This window comes from Theropithecus gelada, chromosome 15, assembly GCF_003255815.1.
Source record: "Theropithecus gelada isolate Dixy chromosome 15, Tgel_1.0, whole genome shotgun sequence".
NCBI classification, from domain to species: Eukaryota; Metazoa; Chordata; class Mammalia; order Primates; family Cercopithecidae; genus Theropithecus; species Theropithecus gelada.
Window position 1 is genome coordinate 106117838 of NC_037683.1, and position 26085 is coordinate 106143922.

The window sequence follows — 26085 nt, forward strand, 5'->3', positions numbered from 1 at the left end:
TGAAGGGCTCCAGCTCCCAGTAGCTGACAGTTACAGAAATGGGTGTCCAGATGGCCATGGAGGGGCTGCACTGGGCAGGGGGGCCAGAGGGGAGGAAATGACATGGGGCGTGGCAGCACAGAGCCATTGCCCAGGGGAGCTGTGGGGCATGAGCCCCTCACAGTGCAGCATGCTGGATCCCCCCACGTCTGCGCCATGGCCTAGGGGTCTCAGCTGGACCGAGAGATGGTACAGCCGGGGAGCAGAGAGCCGAGTACTCCTGCACGCATGGTCTGACAATGCATGTGAGAGGATTTGGCTCTCTGGGCCTCTAGGATTTTTCTGGGGAGATTTGGGGCCAGCTCTCCCTTCACCTTGCTCCCAAGGCAAGGAGCTGGCCCCAAATCTCCCCAAAAAACCCTAGAGGTCCAATTCCCACTAGTACTGGGAACAAAGAAAAGGGACCACCAACTGCTCTGATTTTTCTGGACACACCCCGCTCACTCCCACTGAAGGCCTTAGCACACGCTGTTCCCACTGCCTGGAATGCTTGGCCCTTGCTGGCCACATGGCACATTCCCACACTCACCTCAGCTCAAAAACCAGTAACTTTTGATATTATTGTGTTCATCAGGACTAGTGAGGTTATGCGACTGAAACGAACAATCCCCTGAATCTCAGGGGTCAGACAACCAAGTTTATTTCCCACTTGCGCTCTGTGTCTCGGCTGGATTGGCAGGGGTGGGCTCCACTCCATACAGTCACCAGGGACCCCGGCTGGTGGAGGAGCCCCCATTCCAGTGTGGGAGTCCACAGTCTCGTGGCAGGGGAAGAGGATACAATCCACAGACTCACGGCCTCTGTGCTAGGCCTAGGACGGAAGAGGATACAAGGGTAGGCGGTACTTGCACCAGCAATTAAATGCTCTGGCCTGGAGGGAGCACACATCGCTTCTGTTCATAATGTGTGGATCAGACTAAGCCACACCACAAAGTCACCGGGGGTCCCTCTCCAGGGGTGGTAAAGGAGTGGGGAAACAGCAGCGAGCAACATCCAGGCTACGATGGCATCCTTCTTGTCGTCTCCAGACCACTGAGGTCTCAGCTGCCTTTCAAATTCGGTGTTGGCGAGACCCATGTTTTTCAGTCGGGATGAAAGCTAAGTTATCAAAGAAACGTGACTCAGCCTTAAATATAGGAATGGTGCCATTCTGATAACCGGAAGGGGCTGAAAAGTTAGAGAATTAGCTTAAGGTGTCAAAAGGAGACATCTTTACTCAGTAGAACGTAAGTGACTGGGGAAAAAAATCATGTCTCCTGAACCAATCCTCAACAACTTGGTTACCTATGTGTTTCATTTTTCTATTGCTATACAGTGGATCACTCCAAAACTCAGTGGCTTAAAGCAGCAGCCGCTGCCGCCATGTTATCCTGCGTGCCCCTGGTTCTGAGGGCTTGCTGGGCGAAGCTAGGTGGTTCTGGCTTGTGCCTCTCACATGTGGTTGCAGTCAGATAGTGGCCAGGGCAGAATCTCCCAGACACGTGTTCACTCACTGGATTTCAAGAGTGAGCAGCCCAAGAGACAGCAAGTGGGAGCTGCTGGCTCTGTGAGGCCTGAGCCTAGCACAATGTTCTATTGGTCAGGCAGTCCCAGAGCTCAGATTTGGATGACCCCAGACATCTCAAACTCAGCATGGACAGAGCAGAACTCAGTTTTCCTCCTTCCTTCCCTACCCCCAGGCCAGAGCCCTTCCCTTTCTCTCAGGCCCCACAGCCAATCCTCCGGCAAGTCCTTTGGTGCATCCTCAAACTTCATCCAGAATCCACCCCTCCTCCCCACCTCAGAGCTGTGGGAGGGAGAAGCACCTTTGTCCTGGTTCAGGCCTCTCACCTGGACCATGAAAGTGGCCTCCTCATGGTCTCCCTGCCTCCAGTCAAGCCCCCGACCAGTCAACTTACACACAGCTACCAGAAGGTTTGTTTTGTAAATTATGGCAAAATACACGAAAAGTGTAACTTTTCTTTTGAGACAGTCTGCTCTGTCACTAAGGCTGGAGTACAGTGGCGTGATCATAGCTCACTGCCACCTCTACCTCCATGGCTCAAGGGATCCCACCTCAGCCTCCCAAGTAGCTAGGACTACAGACACGTGCCACCACGCCCAGCTAACTTTTTTACTTTTTTTTTTTTTTTTTTTTTTTGTACAGACAGGGTCTCACTATGTTGCCCAGGCTGGTCTTGAACTCCTGGCCTCAAGTGATCCTCCTGCTTTGGCCTTGCACAGTGCTGAGGTTACAGGTGTGATTACCATTTTAATCGTTTTAGGTAAACAGGTCAGTGGCATTAAGTGCATTCGCGTTGCTGTGCATCTGTCACCACCGTCGATCTCTAGAACTTTTTCATCTTCCCAGACGGAAACTCTGTCTCCATGGAACACTAATTCCCCATTCCCTCCTCCCCCAGGTGCCTGGCAGCCACCATCCAGTCTTCTGTTTCTATGAATTTGATTACTTTAGATACCTTGCATAGGTGGAGTCCCGCAGTATGTGTCTTTTTGTAACTAGACTATTTCACTTTGCATGGTGTCCTCAAGGTTCACCTTTGCTGTAGAATGGGTCAGAATTTCCTTCCTTTTTAAGGCTGAATAAGGCCACATTTTGTGTATCCTTTCACCTGTTTTTTTTTTGTTTTTTTTTTTTTTGTTTTTTTTTTTGAGATGCAGTCTCACTCCATCGCCCAGGCTTGAGTGCAGTGGCATGATCTTGGCTCACTGCAACCTCCACCTCCCGGGTTCAAGTGATCCTCCTGCCTCAGCCTCCTGAGTCGCTGGGACTACAGGCGCCTGCCACCACGCCCAGCTAGTTTTTGTATTTTTACTAGAGATGGAGGTTCACCACGTTGGCCAGGGTGGTCTCAAACTCCTGACCTCAAGTGATCCACTCACCTTGGCCTCCTACAGTGCTGGGATTACAGATGTGAGCCACCGCCCAGCCTACCCATTCATCTCTTGATGGACACTTGGGTTGTATCCACCTCTTGGCTACTGTGAATCAGTGTGCAGATATCTCTTTTGAGACCCTGCTTTTAGTTATTTTGTGTATACAGAGGATTGTTAAAATATGTAAATCAGAGCAAATCACCATGCTCTTCCCCCAGCTTACAGCCCCCAAACCATGGGCTCCTAGCTGCCTGGCCTGTGTGACCCGGCCTAATATGCCCAGTCACTCCCTGTTATTGTTCCCCTTGCTCCACTCCAGCCACAACATCACATTGGCTGTCTCTCAGGCACAGCAGGTTCACTTCTGCCTCGAGGCTCCTGCGTGCCCTGTTTCATCTGGAACACTTCCCCAGCTATCATCTGGCTTCCTCAGTGCAGCTAGGCCTCTGCTCAGATGAATAGTACATTAGTTATTTATTGCCTTGGAACTGATTACCCCAAAACATGGGAGTTCAAACACAACAATCGCCATTTATTCTCTTTCACTTGGTGGGTCAAGAATTTGGGCTTTGCAGGGTGGTTCTGACTCAGGGTTTCTTATGCCACTGCAGTCAGATGTCAGCCAGGGTTGAGGTCTCATCTGAAGTCTCTACTGGGGCTTAGGATCCACTTGCAAGATGATTCCCTCCCTCACAGTGAGTCACTGCTGGTTGTTGGCTGGGGGCCTAGTTCCTCTCCACACAGGGCTCTCTGCAAGGCAGGTTGAGCATCCTTATGATATGGTGGCTGATTAGCCCCAGAACAAGCTATCTGAAGATGCAAGGCTGAAACCATGATGCCTCTGTGACCCAGCCTCAGAAGTCACACCATCACCCCTGCCACACTTCACTGGCCACACAGACCAGTCTGATTGACTGTGGGAGGAGTCTACACAAAGGCATGACCTGGAATGTGAGGATTGCTGGGGCCACCTTGGAGGCTGGCAACCTCACAGGCATCCTCTGCCTCTTTCTTGGCCTGACCCACCTCCCTAGCTCTTACTAGATCAACACGCAGATGTGTGTTTGTGTCCTCTGGTAACAGGGAAGCTCCATCAGGGGGATGGAACTTCCTGTCTTCCCTGTGATCCAGCTCTGGGTTGGGCATATGTTTAGGAGATATTGTTGAATGAATTAATCAGTGGCTGAATGGATAAATGATGGCCTCTGGCCATGTGAGAATGTGGGAGGAGAATGTCCTTGCTCCTCAGTGTTCAGGCCCTTCATCACCCACCATCACCTCTTGGCCTGGTTACAGTTGGCTTCAGCCATGAAGGTCTCCCACAGCCCATGGGGGCCTCGTGCCTCCTGCCCTGGCCTAGAAACACCGTCTTCAGCGTCAGCCTCTCAGGGAGGCCACCCTGTCATCTTTATAGCATCTGTCCTTGCCCTCCTATCCTTAACCCTAATTGTCAACAGAGCTATCTGTGTGCATTCATTAAGTGCCTCCTGCATGGCAGCCTTTGTGGAGTGAACACTACAGCACAGATAATGGTCAGTGGGGAAACCATCATAGGGCAAGGCTAGCGCTCTGAAGAACTGAGACTGGGGGTGGGGTGTGGTGGCGAGTGATGTGGTCCAGAAGGGCCAGATTCCAAGCGGCGGCAAGGATGCTAGGCAGGGAGCTGGGAAGAACATTCTGGGTGGTCACAGCACACATGAAGATTTGTAAATGGCAGAGGTGGCTGCTGGAGGAACAGGAAGGCTATGAGCCCGGGGTGGGAGAAGAGGACGGTCAGACTCAGTGTTATGGCCTGTGGCCGCCATGTGAGTACTGGGCTGTGGAGACAAGGATGGGGCACGTCTCACATCTCACAAGAGACGTGAGAAGGCAGCTGCCACCTTCCAAGCAAGAGATAACAGGGATGGTGGTCACCGAGGTGGGAGCAGGGCTGGGCTTGGAAGGCAGAGCCCACAGGTGCGGGGTGCAGGTGAGCAGAGGCCTGAGTGAGGAAAGGCTGGCCATAGGAAAACCAGGGGGAAGTGCCCCCACCCAACCCAATGCAAAGAACCCCTGTGGAAATTAGCTTTGCCTGCATAATTTTAAAATTCTGCCTGCTTTCTAACGAGATCAAGCATGTGAATGGCAAGAAAATCTGAAAGAAGCAAATAGTAAGGTGGAGGCCGTTCAGAGGAGCGGGTGTGTGTGTGTGTCAGCGCCCTGGCTTCTGTGACATTCACAAAGATTCTCTGCTTGACTAAACTTTAGTCAGGCTCCTGAACTTTCTCCTTGGCCCATCTGTGGACTTCCTTGTAAAATCCAGTTTCAACAAAGAATCCTCCTAGTGAGTTTAGCAAGAACTCCCCACCCTGGATACCTGATCACCCTTGATACCCCATCACGGTCCTCACCCGCACCGTCCTCTGGGTGAGATCTTATCAGCCCAGGCTGTCTTTGCAAGAATTCTGTCAGCCGGAATCCCCTTCACCCCGATGTTTCCTCTTCCTAATTTTCCATCCTCAAAGCCGCCTCCTGTCCCAAGTGTCCTTGCTGTATTCGGAGTTGAGCCCAGTTCTCTGCTGATGTCTGTCTTCCCCTATCACAAGAGTCCTGAATAAAAATCTGTTTTTACATCTGTAACCACAGTCCAGCTCTGGTTTTTCTTTGACAGTGTCCAAGGGCGGGACTTCCTGTCACACCTCAGTTCACTCCTCCTAAGGGGCCCCCCGACTTTCCCAGGAACTCACTTTCCATTTGGGGTCCAGGCAGCCATAGCTGGCAAGAGCTAGCCAGGAGGGAGGATGTGTGTGCTATGTCTGGGGGAGGGGGAATGCCCAGGACCTGCCCTTTGACCATGGGGGTGTCCATGCCTGCTTGCAGCCCCCGTGGTGGGCATCTGGGCTGTAGACCCCTGGCTGCACTAGCAGCTGTCCTGCTTTCTGCCGTGACCTTCCATTCCATAGGCTTGGAGGGCACATCCCAGAGGGCACAGGGCTTTGAGTCCCTGCATGCAGGATTGGGTTCCTTGAAGTAAATCCTCTTCAAACCCTCAGGTGGCCAAGGAGCAGCGACCTATACTTGGGAGGCCACACCTGGCTGCCAGACTTTGGGCAAGGGGCTTCATGCTCGAAGCCTCAGTTTCCCTGTCCATCACATGGTCAGGGGCAGTGCTGAGGGTGCAGGAGTGGTTGTGAAGGTGGGATGCTAGCTTTCCCAAAAGGGGCTGGGGTCAGGGCTCCCTGAAGGTGGGCAGTGCATGGAGCCACTGTGGTCCCCACTGTGTCTCCCTTCCACTCTGTCCCCACCCTTATGGCTCTAACATCACTCAGGGGCAGGAGTGTGTGCAAAATAAACCCAGAGAGCTAAGTACTAGACGCCATAACAGTGTGATGGATGAAGAAGAATTGGCGTCAGGCCACATCCCATCGGGGCAAAAGAGGCCCTCTGGGGAAGCCCCCTCTGGGTCCTCCAGGGGAGCACCTGGAGCCCAGAGCCAGCCTGGACTTACCCAGGCACATAAGCAGATGAGAGGCCTGGAGGGACCCACAGGCTGGGCCACTACCCTCCTGCCCTGGGACTGGCCCTGTCCACAGGCCTGGGGCAGGCTGGGTCTGCTGGCAGCCTGGCCTCCTGGGGAGCCTGCGCAGGGGCTCACCTTCAGTGTTTGGGGACAGGGGTGGCTGCTGTGTATGGCCATGACTGGGCCCCAAGAGTTCTGAGGTTTCCAGGTGACAACTGCACCCATTCTCCTGATGCCCCATATGCTGGCCCTGATGGGAGGTCGTGGCACAGGGGAGAACTGAGGCACAGAGACAGACGGCGCATGAACTGCAGGGACCACAGTGCTGTCCGGGAAGGGGATACTGTGTTGGGCCCCGATTCTGGGTCAGGCTCCAGCATCTCATATTAGAGCTGCTACGAGGGAACGGCCCACACAGGCAGAGAAGGAAACGGGAGGGGTAACTGCTGCTGCTGGCTGGGAGGGCGCTGCTTTGCTTCCCTTCACGGGTCTCCATCTCCTGGCTAGGGCCCAGTGCATTCACATCATACGGGGCTGGCGTCTTTTTGTGGTGAGCACCGGAGTTGGAAAGGCCAGAAAGCGGGAGGGAAGGTGGAGAGTTTGCCCGAGGTCACTCATTTTACAGTCCAGGAAACTGAGGCTCAGGCAGGTTAAGTGACCTCCCTAGTTACGGTCACACTGCCAAGCTAGTGTCTTTTGAAGGTGGGGGACTGGGGTCCCCCAAGAAGGCGTGGCCACCCCCCTCCTCCCCCCCGCGAGGTCACACCGTTGAGTCCTTCTCCCCTGGATTTGGGAGAGCATCACTGGGCACTGTCTCCTTTGGCGGGTCCCTGCGGCGTACTGGACGCCAACCGGTCTTCTGCCCCAGGCCTGGCCCTATACTCCCCAGGGCCTGAATTTCTATATGCCCCTGGATCAGTCACCTCCCCTCTCAGTCTGTTTCCTCAGCCAAAGGGTGGGGCGCGAGGCCGAGGGAGGGGCGGTGGACTGAGCCGGGTGCCGCCGGGCCACCTGGATCCCGACTCCGCCACCCAGCGCGGCAGCGCCCGGAAGGGCGGGCCCAAGACGCACGGGGCCCCGGGCAGGAGCGGGCGCGGCCACGAAAGCGCGCGGCCGCCGTAGCTCTGGCAGCGCTGAGGGTGGGACTCGGGGCTCCAGTGATAGGCGGGGCTTAAGGCCGCTGCGACGGCGTTGTAGGCCCAGCAAGGGGAGGGACTCTGGGCCCCTCGCGGCGCCTTAACGGACGCTGGGAGGGGCGGGCGGGCGGTCCGGTGACTCCCGCAATGGCTGGGTATAGCAGGAAGGGGCGGGGCTCAGGGCCCCTGGACGCGCGGAGGCCGATGCCGGGGGGAGCGGGACTAGAGTGAGGGGCTGGCCCAGGGCTCCTGGAGGCGCGGAAGCCGTGCCGGAGGAGGCAGGGCCCGAGTGAGGGGCGGGGCCCAGTGGGTCCTTGAAGCTTGGAAACCTTCGTCGGAGAGGGCGGGGTTCAGGTGCAGGGCGGGGCTCAGGACTCCTGGAGGCGCGGAAGCGGATCCCGGAGGGGGCGGGGCTCGAGTGAGGGGCAAGGCGCAAGGATCTTCGTAGCGGCATAGGGCGGCAAGGGGGCGGGATTCGAGTGAGGGGCGGAGTTTAGAGCCCTGGCGGCGCCGTAGTGGGCGCGGAAGGGGCGGGGCCTAGCGGGAAGGGGGCAGGGCTCGCCGAGGGGCGGGGTTTAGAGCCCCCGAGTCTACACCGCCGAAGCCGGGGGACGGGCCTAGCCAAAAGGGGCGGGCGAGGACGGCCCGCGGGCGGCGGTCACTGGAAAGGCTGTACTGGGCGACTGACCGAGGGGCTGACGCGCAGCGGGGTAGACAGCTGGGGACTGCGGGCGGCGCTGTGTCCGTCGCCATGACAGGTGGGCACGGGGCTGGCTGGGCGGCAGGGATGCGGGCGCCCTGGATGGGTGGCCCGGCCGGAGGGTCCGGCTGTCTTGCGAGTTGCCTGCAGGCCGCGCCTGGGCTGCGGGGGCCAAGTGACCTTGGCCCGTCAGCTGCCGGTGGTGCGCGGGTGCACCCCTGCGAGGTGGTGGGTGTCCCGGGCTTCTGCCCGGCGGGGCCGTGCCAGCCGAGGCGGGGTGGGGCACGATGGGTGGTGGCCAGGTGCGGGGCCTGAAAAGGGCGGGGGCGACAAGACAGCTCCAGGGTGGGGCTGCACAGCCAGGGTCTGGGCTCGGCCACTGCCAGTCTGTGTGTTGGGAGGTGTCCCGTGGTGGGGAATTTGGTATGAAAGAGTAGGAGGTGGTAGAAATGACAACAGAGAGAATTCACAGCGGTCCTGCTATGATTCTGGTCACGGAAACAACGCTCCATCCTTGCAACCACCCCAACGACCTCGCAGCACAGGCGATGCGTTCCTCGGCTGCATGTGGTTTCTGTGGGACTCTTGGAGCCTCCCAGACTCTTTTGGGGGTCCACGACGGTCTTGCCCCTGTTTAGGCCTAAGGGAATCGGGGACAACGACTGGACCCTCCAGTGTTGTTGTGCTCCACACTAGTGGCCCCAGCCCAGCCTTCCTCCCCAGGGCCTCTCTGGGGACCTGCCCACCATCCTCCTGATCCCAAACAGGGTGACCCTGCTCTGTGGACCTTCCCCTGTTGGAGAAACCCCATGAGGGTGATGGGCTGGTAAGGGACCCCATGGCAGCCCGGTCAGGGAGTATGGGGGTTCCCAGAAGCTGTACTTCATTCTCACTGTTCTGCTTCATGGAGCAGAATTGGCTCAGGGGCTCAGGTTGGCCCCAGAAGTCCCTAGTCCTCTCTCAGTGCTCTCACTTGAGTCTCAGCCTAGGTCCTGCACACAAATAGGATCTCATGGGCTGGAAACTGACGACTTCCAGGACACCAGGTCAGAAGAGACTTCCAGCCTAGGCCACAAGAGACCCCCCCAGCTGCCACCTGCTCCCCTTTGTCCTCCCTTCTAACCCTTCTTATTTGTGGCTCTCATATCTGAGCACTTACTGTGCATTGGACCCTATATTGGGTGATTCCTGTCTGAAAATGATCAGATGGGGACCGGGCGCCGTTGCTCACGCCTGTAATCCCAGCATTTTGGGAGGCCCAGGCGGGCGGATCACAAAGTCAGGAGATCGAGACCATCCTGGCTAACATGGTGAAACCCCGTCTCTGCTAAAAATACAAAAAATTAGCCGGGCGTGGTAGCGGGCACCTGTAGTCCCAGCTACTGGGAAGGCTGAGGCAGGAGAATTTCTTGAACCCAGGAGGCGGAGCTTGCAGTGAGCCGAGATGGCGCCATTGCACTCCGGCCTGGACGACAGAGCAAGACTCCGTCTCAAAAAAAAAAAAAAAGAAAGAAAGAAAATGATCAGATGGGGACACGTGGAGTATCTTGTCTGTGTACAGATGGGGAAACAAAGTCAAATTGTGCCCTGCCCACGCTGGAATTCCTTAACTCCCTTCGTGAGTTCATCAGAATGCGTGGGACACAACTCAGAGCTATGCTGGTCTCCAGGGAGCCCTGTCCCAGGGACTAGGTATTGGCAGAGCCTGAGGCCTTGCTGTCCATTGAGGAGCCTTCCTGCACAAAGGGACCCTGTCCCTTGCTCTCTGTCAGGGAAGCTTCCTTGCATAAGGGGATGCTGGAGCTGGGAGATCCCATCAGGCAGGGGTCCCTGAAGGCTCTGATTGTAGGCCTCACCTTTTCCAGTGTGTGCTTCCTACCTGCTGGGTCTACTCACTGGGCCTGGAGACATTCCCTCACAAGCCTTAGTCTTTGGCATGGAGAGCCAAGGCCCTTGGAGCACAGCTCTGGGAGGGTCATATGAACAGCCCTGCAAGGCTGCAGACCCGTAGTCCCAGGCTCACCACCTCCCTGCACCAACTGGGGTCCTGCCTCGCGCCAGCCCTCGCTGCAAGCAGCGCATGTGAGCCAGTGCCTGCAGAACGCTGAGGAGGTGTCTGCGTGGGGCAGGTGCTTGACAAGTTACCCCCCTGGGCTGTGCCGGCGAGTGAGCAGTTTTAGTTGGGCTGAGCTCTGAGACAAGGGGGCTCCTGGAAGAAATACGGGAGGGGGCCAGGCGCGGTGGCTCAAGCCTGTAATCAATCCCAGCACTTTGGGAGGCCGAGGCAGGTGGATCACGAGGTCAGGAGATCAAGACCATCCTGGCTAACACAGTGAAACCCTGTCTCTACTAAAAATACAAAAAATTAGCTGGGCGTGGTGGCGGGTGCCTGTAATCCCAGCTAGTGGGGAGGCTGAGGCAGGAGAATGGCGTGAACCCGAGAGGCGGAGCTTGCAGTGAGCCGAGATCGCACTACTGCACTCCAGCCTGGGCGACAGAGTGAGACTCCGTCTAAAAAAAAAAAAAAAAAAAATTCGGGAGTGGAGGTTGATGCCCAAGTGTCTGGACTCCAGTTGGTTGGGGATGACAGGAGCTTCGGAAGCCCTCTTGCACGTAGGATAGCAAGGTGAACATGAATTAACCAGGTGGAAACCGAGGAACAGGTATTCTCAGCCTGGGGCAAGGTTCCCAGACAGGATGGTGCTGTTGGGGACTGCCACGCAGGAAGTCTCATGGGCCTGGAGGGCCGGGTGAGAGTGGGTGGGGCCAGCTCCCATGGGGCCTCGAATGCCAGGCTGAGGGCATCAGTCTGAGCTGATAAGAAGGTTCATGTTGGGGTAATAGAGTGGGGGTCTATAGTGCTGGTGCCAGCTTGGCAAGAAGAAAGGGGATGTAGGGCATGGTGAAGGCTTGCCGGGTCTGTGCCAGAGCAAGCCATCTTCCTTTGTCCTATAAAAACAGTTCAGGGACTTGTTTATCGGGAGCTGGCACTGAGATGGTTTCGTTTCTCGTGCCTTTTCTGGCTTCCAAGTGCTGCGTGTTTGTGTGCACAACTCGCAACCACAGGAAGCGCAGAGCCCCCAAGCCGCGGAGCCTGGCTTCAGCCCCCAGATCTTGCGGCCTGTGCCAGCTGACTCACGGCTCACGGTGACTCATGGCTGTGCAGCAGCGGAGGCTCCGCCTGGTTAGCGGCTTGCAGGGCAGCAGGAGGCCGCTACAGGATGCTGGCCACCGTCCACCTACCGTGCTTGCCCTTGGGCCTTGGACCATTCATTGCAGAACTCTTTTTTTTTTTTTTTGAGACAGAGTCTCACTCTGTCACCCAGGCTGGAGTGCAGTGGCGCTATCTTGACTCACTGCAACCTCTGCCTCCCGGGTTCAAGGAATTCTCCTACCTCAGCCTCCTGAGTAGCTGGGACTACAGGCGTGTGCCACCACGACCAGCTAATTTCTTTTGTATTTTTAGTAGAGATGGGGTTTCACCGTGTTGGCCAGGCTGGTCTTGAACTCCTGACCTCATGATCCACCTGCCTCAGCCTCCCAAAGTGCTGGGATTATAGGCGTGAGCCACTGCGTCCAGCCTGCAGAACTCTTTAGTGAGCACCTAACTACTGGATTCTTAGCCAAGTGGGCAGTGCTGGGGAGGACAGCCTTGGGTCTGCTCTTGGTCTCTTGGTCTGGCAGGGAGTAGACTGCTGTCGCTGATTACAGTGAAGTCGCATGTTAATTAGAGAGGCAGAATGTCTGGATGTCAAGAGGTGGTCCTCAACACGGCTGTGCCTGGGCCTGGATCTTGATCTGTCACTTCGTATCTGGTTGCAGTTTTGGGCAGGTACCTTATTGTCTCACTGTGCCTTAGTTTCCCTATCTGAAAACGGGGCTGGTGGTTGTCCCTATGTTGCAGGGCTGTTGGAAGGATGAAGGTTGTAGGTAGACGCAGGGCTCACAGAGTGCCAGACGTGTGGGATTGCTCTGTGAATCTTGGCTAATTCATCTTAGTTCTTTTAACTAGAGGACTGTAGGCGCTGGACCCAGACCGCCCAGCTGGGCCTGTCCGTGTGGCCTTGGCAGGTCACTTGACGGCCTTGCGCTCAGCTTCCTCACCATGGTGGGGCTGCTGGCGGACTCAGTGCAGGTGAGGGCTGAGTCAGCTCCCAGCCATCTGCTTCCCTGCGCAGCCCATGGCAAGTGGCTTCAGCCAGATGATAGGGTGGCTGATGGCCTCAATGTGGGCATCACCAGGGACCCTGTGAACCAGGATGGCCCCCGTGTTGTTCTCTGGAGGGCAGGTATCTGTGGGGTTAAGGATGTGTTTGCGGGGTTGCTTGGTGAATGCCAGCCCACACCCCTACACTGTGAGCCCCTGGAGGATGTGGATGGATCTGCCCATCGCCGTGGTCCCCAGCCCGGCGCAGGGCGAGCATGCTGAGATGGGCTGTTCTCACCTGGGCCTGGGTCTGTAGGGTCTGCACAGGGTCCCACAGAGCATGGTTGCTTTTGGGGCGGGTCCACATTCTGGGGGGCAGAAAGACCAGCCAGGAGGACGTGGCAACTGGAAAGAGGCATGAGAAAGTAAAACAGTCTGTTGAGTCTGTGCCTCAAGGAGGAAACCCAAGAGGGGGCCCCGCTATGTCCAACACGATGGCACTGTGTTTGTTTTGGTTTTTTCTTTGAGACAGTCTCACTGTTGCCCAGGCTGGAGTGCAGTGGCGCACTCTCGGCTCACTGCAACCTCTGCCTCCCAGGTTAAGCGATTCACCTGCCTCAGCCTCCCTAAGTGCTGGGATGACAGGCGTGAGCCACCACACTCAGCCTTCATTTCTTTTTAGCACTGAATAATATTCATTGTATGGATAAACCAGAGTTTATTTATCCCTTTACATTTTTTGTGAGAAAATATACAGAAACATAAAATTTACCTTCTTACCCATTTTTCAGTGTACACTTCAGTGATACTAAATACACTCACAATGTTGTGCAGTTGTCACCACTGTCCATTTCCAGAGCTTCTTTATCATCCCAAACAGAAATTTGGTACCCATTAAACAATAACTGCCCTTTCTCCTTCTGCTCACACCTCCTGGTAATCTCTCTTCTATTTTCTGTCTGTATGAATTTGACTCCTCTAAGTACTTCATATAATTGGAATCATATAATATTTGTCCTTTTGTGCCATGTTTATTGCACTTAGCATAATGTTTTCAAGGTTCATCCATGTTGTGACATCCATGTATCATAATTTCCTTCCTTTTTAGGGCTGAGTAATATTCTGTTGTACATAGGTATATACCACATTTTGATAATTCATTCATCTTCTGGTGAACATTTGCACTATTTCCATCTTTATTTTGAATAGTGCTGCTATGAAAACCGGTGTGCAAGTATCCATTTGAGTTCCTGCATTTATTTATTTATTTATTTATTTAAGACAGAGTCTCACTTTGTTGCCCAGGCTGGAGTGCAGTGGTGTGATCTTGGCTTAGTGCAACCTCTGCCTCCTGGGTTCAAGTGATTCTCATGCCTCAGCCCCCTGAATAGCTGGCACTATAGGCGAGTGCCACCATGCCTGGCTAGCTTTTTGTATTTAGTAGAGACGGGGCTTCGCCATGTTGGCTATGCTGGTCTTGAGCTCCTGACCTCAGGTGATCTGCCCAGCTTGGCCTCCCAAAGTGCTGGGGTGACAGGCATGAGCCACCACCCCCAACTGAGTTCCTGCTTTTTGTTGTCTAAGGTATATACCTAGAAGAATTTCTGGATCACATGGTAATTCTTTTTTTTTTTTTTTTGAGACAGAGTCTCACCGTTGCCCAGGCTGGAGTACAGTGGTGCAATCTCAGTTCACTGCAACCTCTGCCGCCCAGGTTGAAGCGATTCTCCTGCCTCAGCCTCCCAAGTGGCTGGGATTACAGGCGCCTGCCATCCCACCTGGCTAATTTTTGTATTTTTAGTAGAGACCGGGTTTCACCATGTTAGCCAGGATGGTCTCGCTCTCCTGACCTCGTGATCTGCCTGCCTCGGCCTCCCAAAGTGCTGGGATTATAGGTGTGAGCCACCGTGCCCAGCCATCATACGATAATTCTATGTTTAGATTTTTGAGGAACTGCCATACTGTTTTTTTCCACAGTGGCTGCACTATTTTACATTTTCAGCAGTAATGCCCATGAGTTTGAATTTCTCCATATCCTCACCAACATTTGTTATATTAATATATAGCTATCCTAATGAGTATGAAGCGATATCTCATTGTGATTTTTATTTGAATTTCCTTAATGAGTAATCATGACCATTTTTTCTTTTTCTTTTTCTTGAGACAGAGTTTTGCTCTGTTTCCCAGACTGGAGTGCAGTGGCGCAATCTCGGCTCACTGCAACTTCCATCTCCTGGGTTCAAGTGATTCTCTTGCCTCAGCCTCCCAAGTAGTTGGGATTACAGGCACACACCACCATGCCCGGCTAATTATTGTGTTTTTAGTAGAGACAGGGTTTCTCCATGTTGACCAGGTCAGTCTCAAACTCCTGACCTTAGGTGATTTCAGGTGATCTGCCTGCCTCAGCCTCCCAAAGTGCTGGGATTACAGGCGGGAGCCACTGCGCCTGGCCTGATAAGCATTTTTTTGTGTGTTTGATGGCTAGTTGTATATTTCCTTTAGAGAAGTGTCTATTCAAGTTCTTTGCTTATTTTTGAATTGGGTTCTTTGTGTCTTTTGCTGTTCAGTTGTAGGAGTTCTTTATAGAGTATGGATACTAATCCCTTATGAGATATATGCTTTGCAAATATTTCTCCCATTTATGTGAACTATTTTTTCACTCTTTTTTTCCACTCTTTTAATTAAAAATAGGGTTTAATTCTAGACTCTCTTATTCTATGCCAGTGACCCATATATCTGTCTTTATGATAGTACCACATTGTTTTCATTATTGTATCTTTTTACAGTAAGTTTGGAAAGCAGGAAATATGAGTCCTCCAACCCTGTTTTTTGTTTGTTTGTTTTTTAAGATTTTTTTTTCTTGTTGGCTATACAGGTATTTTGTTTTGAAATTCTATATGAATTTTAGGATGGGTTTTTCTGTTTCTGCAAAAAACACTTGAGATTTTGATAGGGATTGCATTGAATCTGTAGATTGCTTTGGGTAGTGCTTGCAGCAATGTTTTGTGGCTTTCAGTGTACAAGATTTTTGCCTTCTTGATTAAATTTCTTTCTAAGTATTTTATTCTTTTCAATGCTATTATAAATTGAGTCATTTTCTTAATTTTTGGATTGTTCATTGTTAGTATGTAGAGATGAAATATTTTTGTGTGTTGATTTTATATCTTGCAACCTTGCTGCATGCTTTTAATTAGCTCTAACTTCAAAGAAAAAGATTTTAGGATTTTCTATGTATAAAATCATGTCATCTGTGAACAGAGAAAATTTTACTTTTTCCTTTACAATTTGGATGCCTTTTATTCCCTTTTCCTTTTCTTGCCTAATTGCTCTGGTTGGAACTTCCAGTACTATGTTGAATATAAGTGGTAAGAGCAGACATCTTTATCTTGTTCCTGATCTTAAAGAAAAAGCTTTCAGTCTTTCACCATTAAGGTATGATGTTAGCTGTGGGCTTTTCATATAAAAATGTCCTTCAATATATGAGGTGGGATGATTCCAGGAATCCCCTCAAAATCATCTGAGGATGTTTAAATCCCTTATATAAAGTGCTATAATATTTGCACCTACACACATCCTTCCATATATTTTAAATTATCTCTAGGTTACTTATAATACCTAACACAATGTAAATGCTATGTAAATCGTTGTACTGTATTTTTAAAACTTGTATTTTTTGGCTGTAGTCTTATTTTGTATTGCTTTTCCCCAAATATTTTATATCTGCTGTTGATTTAATCCCTGGATATGGAACCTGCAGAGACAGAGTGCCAACTCTATGGCCTTTATCATGTTGATGAAGTTTCCTTCTGTCTTAGTCCATTTTGTGCTGCTATAACAGAAGACTTGAAACTAGGGGATTTATAATGAGCAGAAATGTATAGGCTCATGCTTCTAGAGGTTTGGAAGTCCAAGATCAGGGAGCCAGCATCTGGTGAGGGTCTTCTTGCTGTGTTATCCCATGGTGGAAGGCAGAAGGGCTAGAGAGAATGAGAGGGATTAAGAGGAAGAAAACAAACCTGAAACTTCAAGCCCTTTTGTAATTGGCATTAATCCATTCATGACGGTAGAGCCCTCATGACCTGTACACTTCCCATTAGGTTCTATCTCTCAGTGCTGTTACTTTGGGGATTAAGTTTCCAATACATACTTGTTGACGCATTCAAACCATACCATCTTCTAGACCTAATTAATTAAATATTTATATCAAGAAAGGATGTTGACATTTATCAAATGCTTTTCCTAAAACAACTGAAATGGCCATGTATTTTTTCCTTCATTCTATTAATGTGGTATATTTCATTGATTGATTTTTGATTTTCACATGTCGAACCATCCTTGTATTCCAGGAACAAATCAATGTATACTTCTTTTAACATGCTGCTGAATTTGATTTGCTGGATTTTGTTGATTTTTTCCATCAATATTCCTAAGGAGTATTGGTCTGTAGTCTTTTCCATTTTCTTTTTTTTCATAGAGACAAGGTCTTGCTGTATTGCCCAAGTGTGGTCTTGAATTCCTGGCATCAAGTGACTCTCCTGCCTCTCTCTCTCAAAGTGGTTTTCTTTTCTTGAAGCGACTTTGTCTGATTTTGGTATCAGGGTAAAGCTGACCTCACAGAATTAGTTATGAAGTGTTCCCTCCTCTTCAGTTTTTTTTTGTAAGTTTGAGAAGGATTGGTATTAGTTCTTTACATTTATGGTAGAATTAACCAGCAAAGCTATCTGGTCCTGAGCTTTTCTTTCTTGAGATATTTTTCATTATTGATTTAATCTTACTAGTTATTGGTTAGATTTTCTATTTCTTCATGGTTTAGTTTTGGTGGATTGTGTTTTTAGGAATGTTTTCATTTCATTTAGGTTATCTAATTTGTTGGTATACAAATGTTCATAGTATTCTCTTACATTCCTTTTTATTTCTGTAAAGTTCATGGTAATGTCCTCACTTTTATTCCTGATACTAGTAATTTGAGTCTTCTCTTATTTTTCTTTGTCAGTCTAGCTAGTTTTGTCATTTTTATTGATATCATCAAAGAATCGACTTTGGTTTTCTTGATTTTTCTCCACTGTTTTTCGATTCTCTATTTCATTTGTCTTCACTCTAATCTTGATTATTTCCCTCCTTCTGTGAGCTTTGGGTTTAGTTTGCTCTTCAAGCTCTCTGGTCTTTAGTTTTTCCTTTTCTCACTCCTTAAAGTGTGATGTTAGGTTACTGATTTAAGATTTTTTTAAAATATATGCATTTGCAACTATAATTTTCCCTCTCAGCACTGCTTTTGCTGCATCCCTTAGGTTTTGGCGTAGTGTAGCGGGGGTGTGTGTGTGTGTGGGTGTGTGTGTGTAGGTGTGTGTTTCCGCTTTTCTCATGTTACTTCCTAATTTCCCTCATGATTTCTCTTTTGACCCATTGGTTTTCTTGTTTGTTTGTTTGTTTGTTTGAGACAGAGTCTCGCTCTGTCACCCAGGCTGGAGTGCAGTGGCACGAATTCAGCTCACTACAACCTCCACCTCCCAGGTTCAAGGAATTCTTGTGCCTCAGCCTCCCAGGTAGCTGGGATTACAAGCGTGCACCACCATGCCTGGCTAAGTTTTGTATTTTTAGTAGAGATAGGGTTTTGCCATGTTGGCCAGGCTGGTCCCAAACTCCTGGCCTCGAGTGATCTGCCTGCCTCAGCTTCCCAAAGTGCTGGGATTACAGGTGTGAGCCACTATGACTGGCACCCCATTGGCTATTTAATTTTCACATATTTGTGAATTTTTTAGTTTTCTATTATTGATTTCTAGCTTCATTGTGGGTGGTCAGAAAATATATTTTATATGATTTCAACCTTTTAAAATATATTAAAACTGGTTTTTGTGGCCACAAACTTGTTTTGCGGCCTATCTTGGGGAATGTTTCATGTGCACGTGAGAAAAATATCTATATTGTTGGATGGAGTGTTCTGTGTATGTCTACCAGGTATAATTGGCTTATGGTGTTGTTGAAGTCCTCTATTTCCTCATTTATCTTCTGTCTGGTGGTTCTGTCTCTTACTGAAAGTGGTGTTTTGAAGTCTCCAAATATTATTATAGAGGTATCTATTTCTCCCTTCAACTCTGCCAGTGTTTGCTTCTTACATTTTGAAGCTCTGATATTTGGTGCATATATGTTTATAACTGTTGCATATTCTTGATGAATTTATCCTTTTATTAATACATAATATACTTTTTAATCTCTTGTAATAGTTTTTGACTTATAGTCTATTTTGCCTGATGTTAGTATAGTTACCTCATCTCTCTTTTGGTTACTATTTGTATGGGAATTTTTTTAGGTCCTTTCATTTTCAACTTCTTTGTGTCTTTAGATCTGAAGTGAGTCTTTTGTAGACAGCACTTAGTTGTCTCATATTTTAAAAATCCATTCTGCCAATCTATGCCTTTTGATAGGAAAATTTGGCTGGGCGCGGTAGCTCATGCCTATAATCCCAGCACTTTGGGAGGCCAAGGCAGGCAGATCACCTGAGGTCCGGAGTTTGACACCAGCCTGGCCAACATGGTGAAACCCCGTCTCTAGTAAAAAAAATAGAAAAACCAGATGGGCATGGTGGCGCACACCTGTAATCCCAGGGAGAATCGCTTGAACCCAGGAGGCAGAGGTTGCAGTGAGCCGAGATTGGGCCTCAGCACTCCAGCCTGGGCAACAGAGCAAGACTCTATCTCAAAAAAAAAAAAAAAGGAAAGTTTAACCTGTTTACATTTGAATTAATTGCTGATAAGGAATGTGTTACTACTGCCATTTTGCTATGTGTTTCCTGTATGTCTTGTAGCTTTTTTGACCCTCATTTATTCTATTACTGCCTTCCTTTGTGTTTTGTTCACTTTTTATAGCAACACATTTAGATTCCCTTCTCATTTTCCTCTGTGTTATGTTCTATAAATATTTTCTTTGTGTACATGGGGAAACAGGACAAGCTGCCACAAGTATGTAAGGTGATGCACATGTTCAGTCCCTGTGGGGATCCTGTGTACCATCCTCTCCATGCCCTCCTGTCGTCACTCCACTGCTCAGCCTTAAAGATTTGTCATTCTAAGAAACATTCTTAATGGAAAAGTGGTACAATGATATTTTAATGGTGATTCTGGAAAAAAAAAAGGCAAATGAAAAGCATTTCTAGCCCTCTGGGAGAACTCACTGGTTTACTGTTGGTAGAAGCTTCTTAAGGCCTTTCAGACACACTGTGTCCCATCGTGATCCCAGCACGGGCCACCCTGAGCCCTGTGTCCCTGTATCTGTGCCAGTGTGAAGATCTGCAGAGCCCACGTCTGAGCATTCTTGATCTCGAACTCCTGAGCTCAAGTGATCTGCCCACCTTGGCCTCCCAAAATGTTGGTGTTACAGGGGTGAGCCATCGCACCTGGTCTGAGCCACCATGCCTGGCCCTGGGCATTCTGAGCCACCTGTGCCACCCTAGGCCCCAACTATTTCCTGATGGCCCTGCAGGTGGCCCATGAAAAGTAGGTTCTTAGCCCCTCTGAGTTTGATTTCTGTGGCGAGCTCTGTGAAAGTGGGTTTCCAGCACAACCCTTCACTTCCATCTTCTGGTGGGGCAGGTTGGCAGCAGGCAGGTTGGCAGGCCAGGGGCAGCTCTCAGCTGTGCAATGCACACCACACGGGCTGGGATGGCTGTGATTCTGCGGGTGCACCCTCCTGGTGGGCACCCACTTCGGGGGTGATGCCCTCCTGTGGTGTCAGTACAAGGCTGTCGTCTCTGGTCCCCTTGGGCTGTGCTAGCTCATGCCCCTGTGCTGTCTGTTTTAGATCAGACGTATTGTGACCGCCTGGTGCAGGACACGCCTTTCCTGACAGGCCACGGGCGCTTGAGTGAGCAGCAGGTGGACAAGATCATCCTCCAGCTGAACCGCTACTACCCACAGATCCTTACCAACAAGGAGGCGGAAAAGGTGCTGAGGAGGTGAGGGGGGTGCCCGAGACACTGCTCAGTTTCCCTTCCCTTCTGGGCTAGGAGAAGCTGGTGACCAGCCCTGGGTCATTCTCTCACGGGAATGACACACTAGGTATGTCAGGATTCAGAGGTGACATATCTGGACCTGGCTACTAAGGCTGCCTGAGCTACAAACTGACCCTTTGGGGCCCTTTGGACCAAACAAGCCCAGAATGTCAGCTCTCTGTGCCTCAGTTTCTTCCTATGTCATTGGGTATGCTGTCCCCAAGTTGCTGGGAGATTATAGGAGATAATGTGACAATACATGAAGCACATGACAGTATAAGACTTGGAGGGAGGCGAGAAAGAGGGCGAGAGGGAGGGGTGAGGAGGGTGGAGGCAGAGGGAGAGCTGAAGTGGGATGGGGAACAGATAGTCCTGGCCCACCCCAGTGCCACAGTGCTTTGCATTCTGCATCTTCTGAAGGTTCAAAGTGGGCAAACAATTGCTTCCTTTTCTCTAATTTCTATGTTACTGTACACGGCTGGAAAGCCCAGCATGTCACAGGTAGGCAACCGAGCTTCTAGGAAGGCAGATGCTGACCCACCCCATGGCCATGCCACAGTCTGCCCCTCTCAGCAGTGCTGAGCGGGCTGGTCCCCTCGGAACCCCAGCTTCCCCATGTGTGGAGCAGACGCTGAGAGCCCTGCCTGGCAGGTGTGGTGTGGACTGACTGAGCTGAGCCGGGTAAACGCCTGCCCGAGAGCCCTTATCACCAGATGGCCCTGCAGCCCTGTGGGCACCGCACCCATCACCCCATCTCACAGAGGTGATCCCAAGGCCCAAGAGGCAGCCGCTTGCCCGGGGCCACTCATCTCAGGAGTGCCAGGCCATGTCCTGAGTTCATCCTATTGTTTGGGAAAGTGCCCAGGGCCGGTGGCTGTTGCTCTGTCACATGGCCCTGGCCTCTCAGAGCTGCAGAGCTGGAAACAGCAGGGTGGCTCTGCTGGAGATGGCATTTAAGATGCAATTCCTGGGCTCTGTCTTGGGAAGTCTGTCCTGCCCCATCACCCCAGTGCCAGGTGGCCCTGAGGGGACATTGGATGAGAGAGTTAGCCACACCCTGCCGACCCCGCCCACATCTGTGGCTCTGGCGCCCGCACTGAGCCACCTGTTCCTTGACAGCCATCACCAAGACCAGAGGGATGGGCAGTGAGTGCCAGAGACCCCAGGCCTTCGGGGTACAGGTCCTGCCAGCCTCCTTCCCCTCTGGGTGACCCCAATTGAGTCCCTTCTCTTGGAGCTGTCATTTCCTCACTTGGCAGGGGGTCATGATGCAGGGCTATCCTTAGGGTTGGGGCATCTCCTGGCACAATGAGGTTGGCCCACAACAGAACACAAGTCAACACGGGCCCTGCTACTGGCTCAGGTGCTTCTTCCATTGTGAAGGTGATACAGTAATTTTAAAAGTTAGGAGCTCAAATCCATCTCTTATAATTGTAATTGAAGTCTAACGCATGTTCACTTTTAGAAAGTTTAGAAAGTTTCGGATGTTTATACAAGAAAAACCACATATTCCTTCCTCACAGACACCATAGCTTCTGCCACCCATCTGGCTGTCATTTCCACACTGCCATGGTTTTACTCGTTTCCTGTGGCCATGTAGAATGGTATGCTGCCACCAGGTGGCAGCACTGGGCCACAGACTCCAGGTCCTGGCGGTCAAGGCCCAGTGGCGTGTCCACTGACCTTGAGAACCACACATTTCTCTGTCAGACACATCAAAAGAGCCAATACTTTTGTCACTCTTTTCTTTTTCTTTGAGATGGAGTCTGTCACCCAGGCTGGAGTGCAGTGGCGTGATCTCGGCTCAGTGCAACCTCTGCCTCCCAGTTTCCAGTGATCCTCTGGCCTCAGCCTCCCAAGTAGCTGGGATTAAACATGCACCACCATGCCTGGCTAATTTTGTGTACTCTTAGTACAGATGGGGTTTTGCCATGTTGGCCAGGCTGGTGTCAAACTCCTGACCTCGAGCTCCTGATCTACCTGCCTCGGCCTCCCAAAGTGCTGGGATTACAGGCATGAGCCATCGCGCTCAGCTTCAACTTATTTTTTAAAAACTTGAATCACATTCCTGTAGACTGCAAAATAACAGAAGTTAGCACTTATACCTCACTTCATTAATTCCCTGTCATAGCCTACCATGAGGGTTCATTATCCCCTTTTTACAAATGAAGAAACCAAGTCTCAGAGGGGTGGAGTAGCTGGCTGAGGTCACACAGGAAGCCACACTATGTCCTAACACTTGGAATGATGTCACCAGCCCTGTGCTTTCTTCTTTTTTTTTTTTCTTTTTTTTTTTGAGACAGAGTCTTGCTCTGTTGCCCAGGCTGGAGTGCAGTGGCGCGGTGTCAGCTCACTGCAAGCTCCGCCTCCCAGGTTCATGCCATTCTCCTGCCTCAGCCTCCCGAGTAGCCGGGACTACAGGCGCCCGCCACCACACCTGGCTAATTTTTTTGTATTTTTTAGTAGAGACGGGGTTTCACCGTGTTAGCCAGGATGGTCTCGATCTCCTGACCTCGTGATCCGCCTGCCTTGGCCTCCCAAAGTGCTGGGATTACAGGCGTGAGCCACTGTGCCCGGCCAGCCCTGTGATTTCTTTGTGACCGCTCCTGGCCTGTTTCCCAACCTCCCACCCCACAGGGAGTATGAGGAGTAGCAGTGATGCCTGTGACAGAGGCAATGCCAGGCACTATGTGGTGTGGGTAAGGGGCAGGGTGTCACAGGAGCTGCCATCCAGCAGGTGTCCTGACACTCAATGGGGAAGCTGAGGCTGGGGGCCTGACCTTGGTGCCCTGCCCTGACCCACAGCCAGCCCCCCTGGCCTGATCTTCCCTGGCACCCCCTTATACCCTCAGTTCCGGAACCCCAAGGCGTCCTTGCGTGTGCGGCTCTGTGACCTCCTGAGCCACCTGCAGCGGAGCGGCGAGCGGGACTGCCAGGAGTTCTACCGAGCCCTGTATATCCATGCCCAGCCCCTGCACAGCTGCCTGCCCAGCCGCCACGCTCTGCGTAAGTTCCACGTCCCCAACCATGCATGCTTGGTGCCGGCCCAGGGAGGGCACCCCAGCCTGCTGCTGATGCCATGGATGTTCTCCATGACCTCCCAAGTCTGCTGCAGCCCAGGCCTGGCATCCCCTCTCGCCTCAGCCCTTCCCCAGAGGCCACCCTCAGCCCCGAGGGGAGAGTGTGGCAGGCACGGGCAGTGCAGATGTTGGTCTCTGTCTCCCACTTTCTCCATCTCTCTCTGTCATGGCAGTTTTCACACAGAAGGGGGCATCTTGTGCGTCCTCTCTTGCCCTTCCTTTTCTAGCCTCATTCCAGGGGGATCCCTTCCTGTCTGTGTGGACAGCAGCCTTGTTCCCACAGCTGCATAGCGCTCCTAGGCGGTCCCCGCTGGAATTACCCAACCCCATGATGAACCCTTTCATTGCCGTGATCTGCACACGTGTGGGGGTTTCCATAGGGCGTGGTCAGGCCCGGATGGCTGGTCCGAAGCACATGCATTTCAGCTCTGAGGCTCCTGTCCTCAGGCAGTGTGCGCTCAGGCCCCGGGAGTCATGTGGATGCCAGTAGCCTGGGCCCACAGAGCTGCCGGGACGTTCAGGGCGCCTCAAGATGAAGATGGCAACTCTGATCTGATGCCTCTGTGGTCAGGGCCCTAGGAGGAGAGGCTACTGCCCCTTGGCCCTCAAGCAACAGGACAGAGACCAGAGGGACTGGGTGGCTCACTCCAGGCTACTGGGCTGGGGGTCTCTGAGCCCCCGGAGGCCTCCCCAGGCCTCACAGGACACAGTGCAGATGGTGGGCAGGGAGAGCTCGAGGGGAGGCCCAGCCCTGCAGGAGGGACTGGCTCTCCCTCCCGAGCCACGAATATGCCACAGGGGGCTTTCAAAACCAGGCAGGGCCAAGCCTCGGCCCCACTGGAGGTGGAGCACCTTCTGTGGCTCCCGCGTGCCTTTAGGCCCGTCCAGCAGGTCTCAGGCTGGATAACCTCCGGGGGAGGCCTGGGCAGAAAGCTTCTGGCCCAGCTGCACCCAGTGAGGCAGCCACCAGGCCGACAGCAGCCACGCTGTCCACAGCAATGTTCATGCTACGTTTGGTGCCTGTGGCCACCAGGGTACAATGACCTTCCCCATGCCTGTGGCACTTGAAGTCACAGCAGCTGGACCACCGGAGAAGACCCAGACTGTGCATAGTTCCCTGAGGAGGGTTGGTCTCGGGTACCACGGCCTGGTCTGGCCTGGCGGCCCCAGGAGGCAGCAGTGGCCTTGGGCTTCCTACGGGGTGACGACCTTGCTCTCTGGCCCTGCCCATTGACTAACCATGCTCTGTGGTTTTGTTTCTAGAGAACTCAGATTGCACACAGCTAGACTCGGGCAGCCAGAGCGGCGAGCTGAGTGACAGGGGTAACACCTCCCTGCTGCCCTCCCTCTCTCTCCCTCTCTTTCCCTCTCTCTTTACCCTCCCCAGGGCTCCATCTCCGCCTCAGGGGCTTCTCCACCCCAAGTGTGGCTCCATTCCTGGCCTTCTGTTGGTGACAGACCCCCTAAGGTGCTCGCTTAGGGGCTCTTCAGGCAGCACCTCAGCCTGGCCCCCCCTCCCCTGCGCAGCCCCCGAGCCTCAGGACCCCACCCCTCTGAGGCCCAGGGGAGCCCTGTTCATGCTGGTTTCTCCCCAGGACCCATGAGCTTCCTGGCTGGTCTGGGCCTTGCTGTGGGACTGGCCCTGCTCCTGTACTGCTATCCACCAGGTGGGTGCAGGTGGACCCTCACAGGGCTAGGCCTGCTTCCCCTCTGCCACCAAGCCAGGGCCCCAGACCCTGCCCAATTTAGGACCCCTTGGCCTCTCCACACCTCAGTGTCCACACTTGAGCAGTGGGATGGTGTCACCTTGCAGGGCTCATGAGAAATGGGATGTGAGGAGGCTCCCAGCGTCCACTGGCTCCTGCCACCCTTGGGAACCAGAAAATGATGACCCCTAGCAGGAGGAGGGGTGCAGCCAGGACTCTGGGTGTTACAAAGCCCTGCCACACCTGTGACCTTGAGCCATGTGGGGCCCTTGAGCAGGTCACGTGCCCCAGGGCCTTGGGTCTCTCCACCAGCCACAGGCCTGATGCATAGGAGCCTCCCAGGGCCCGTCTACTGGCGCCCAGCCTGGCCTGCCCCGTCTCCCTTTTCTGTGATGCCTGAGTTTGTCGTGCTGGGAGGCCTACTGGGCGCAAGGACACAGGCACACATGGCAGGACTCAAGGCCCCTGGGTCACTTGGGTGGGAGCTGGGGGCTCTGGAATCTGCCCTAATTCTTGTCTTTTCAACTCAAGCCAAGACCATGACCGGGAGGGAGCACCCTGCCCCAGTGCCCGCTCCCACCCACCCCCATGGGAGGGATGGAAACACAGAATTCACCTCTGGGACTGGTTCGTGAGCTTTTGCCTCCCCTTTTGTCTTCTAGACCCCAAGGGCCTGCCAGGGACCCGGCGCGTCCTCGGCTTCTCGCCTGTCATCATCGACAGACATGTCAGCCGCTACCTGCTGGCCTTCCTGGCAGATGACCTAGGGGGGCTCTGACAGACCCTGGACCCAGGGCCTCACCCGCCACTCAACCAAAGAGTCCTCCAGCCGACCCGCCAAGGGGACTGCTGCTTCTTTTTCTAAATGCTTATTTTTCATTATTTATAATTTGTGTAAAAAACACACCTCCGGCCGG

The 26085-nt window shown here is 52.3% G+C and overlaps 1 protein-coding gene across 6 annotated transcripts; it reads left to right on the plus strand.

Annotated features, from left to right (window-relative positions):
• Positions 1 to 8078: 8078 nt before the first annotated feature.
• Positions 8079 to 26085, plus strand: CARD19 (caspase recruitment domain family member 19). Of its 6 annotated transcripts, none has more exons than XM_025360786.1 (6): positions 8079 to 8309; positions 20193 to 20335; positions 23235 to 23388; positions 24726 to 24785; positions 25058 to 25129; positions 25831 to 26085. In XM_025360786.1, exons 1-6 carry the CDS (start codon positions 8303 to 8305, stop codon positions 25944 to 25946), a joined length of 552 nt encoding a protein of 183 aa, XP_025216571.1. In that variant the 5' UTR covers positions 8079 to 8302; the 3' UTR covers positions 25947 to 26085. The 6 variants fall into 6 exon arrangements, 4 of the variants coding, with proteins under 4 accessions (XP_025216571.1, XP_025216572.1, XP_025216573.1 ...); XM_025360787.1 differs by having other exon boundaries at positions 25058 to 25139; positions 25831 to 25992; XR_003116042.1 differs by having other exon boundaries at positions 8149 to 8309; positions 20193 to 20346.

What these genes read in the sequence shown, in the direction of transcription:
- CARD19 (XM_025360785.1), top strand. An exon ending in CCAACAAGGAGGCGGAAAAG is followed by an intron (nt 20,336 to 23,234) that starts GTGCTGAGGAGG and finishes TTATACCCTCAG; the next exon opens with TTCCGGAACCCCAAGGCGTC.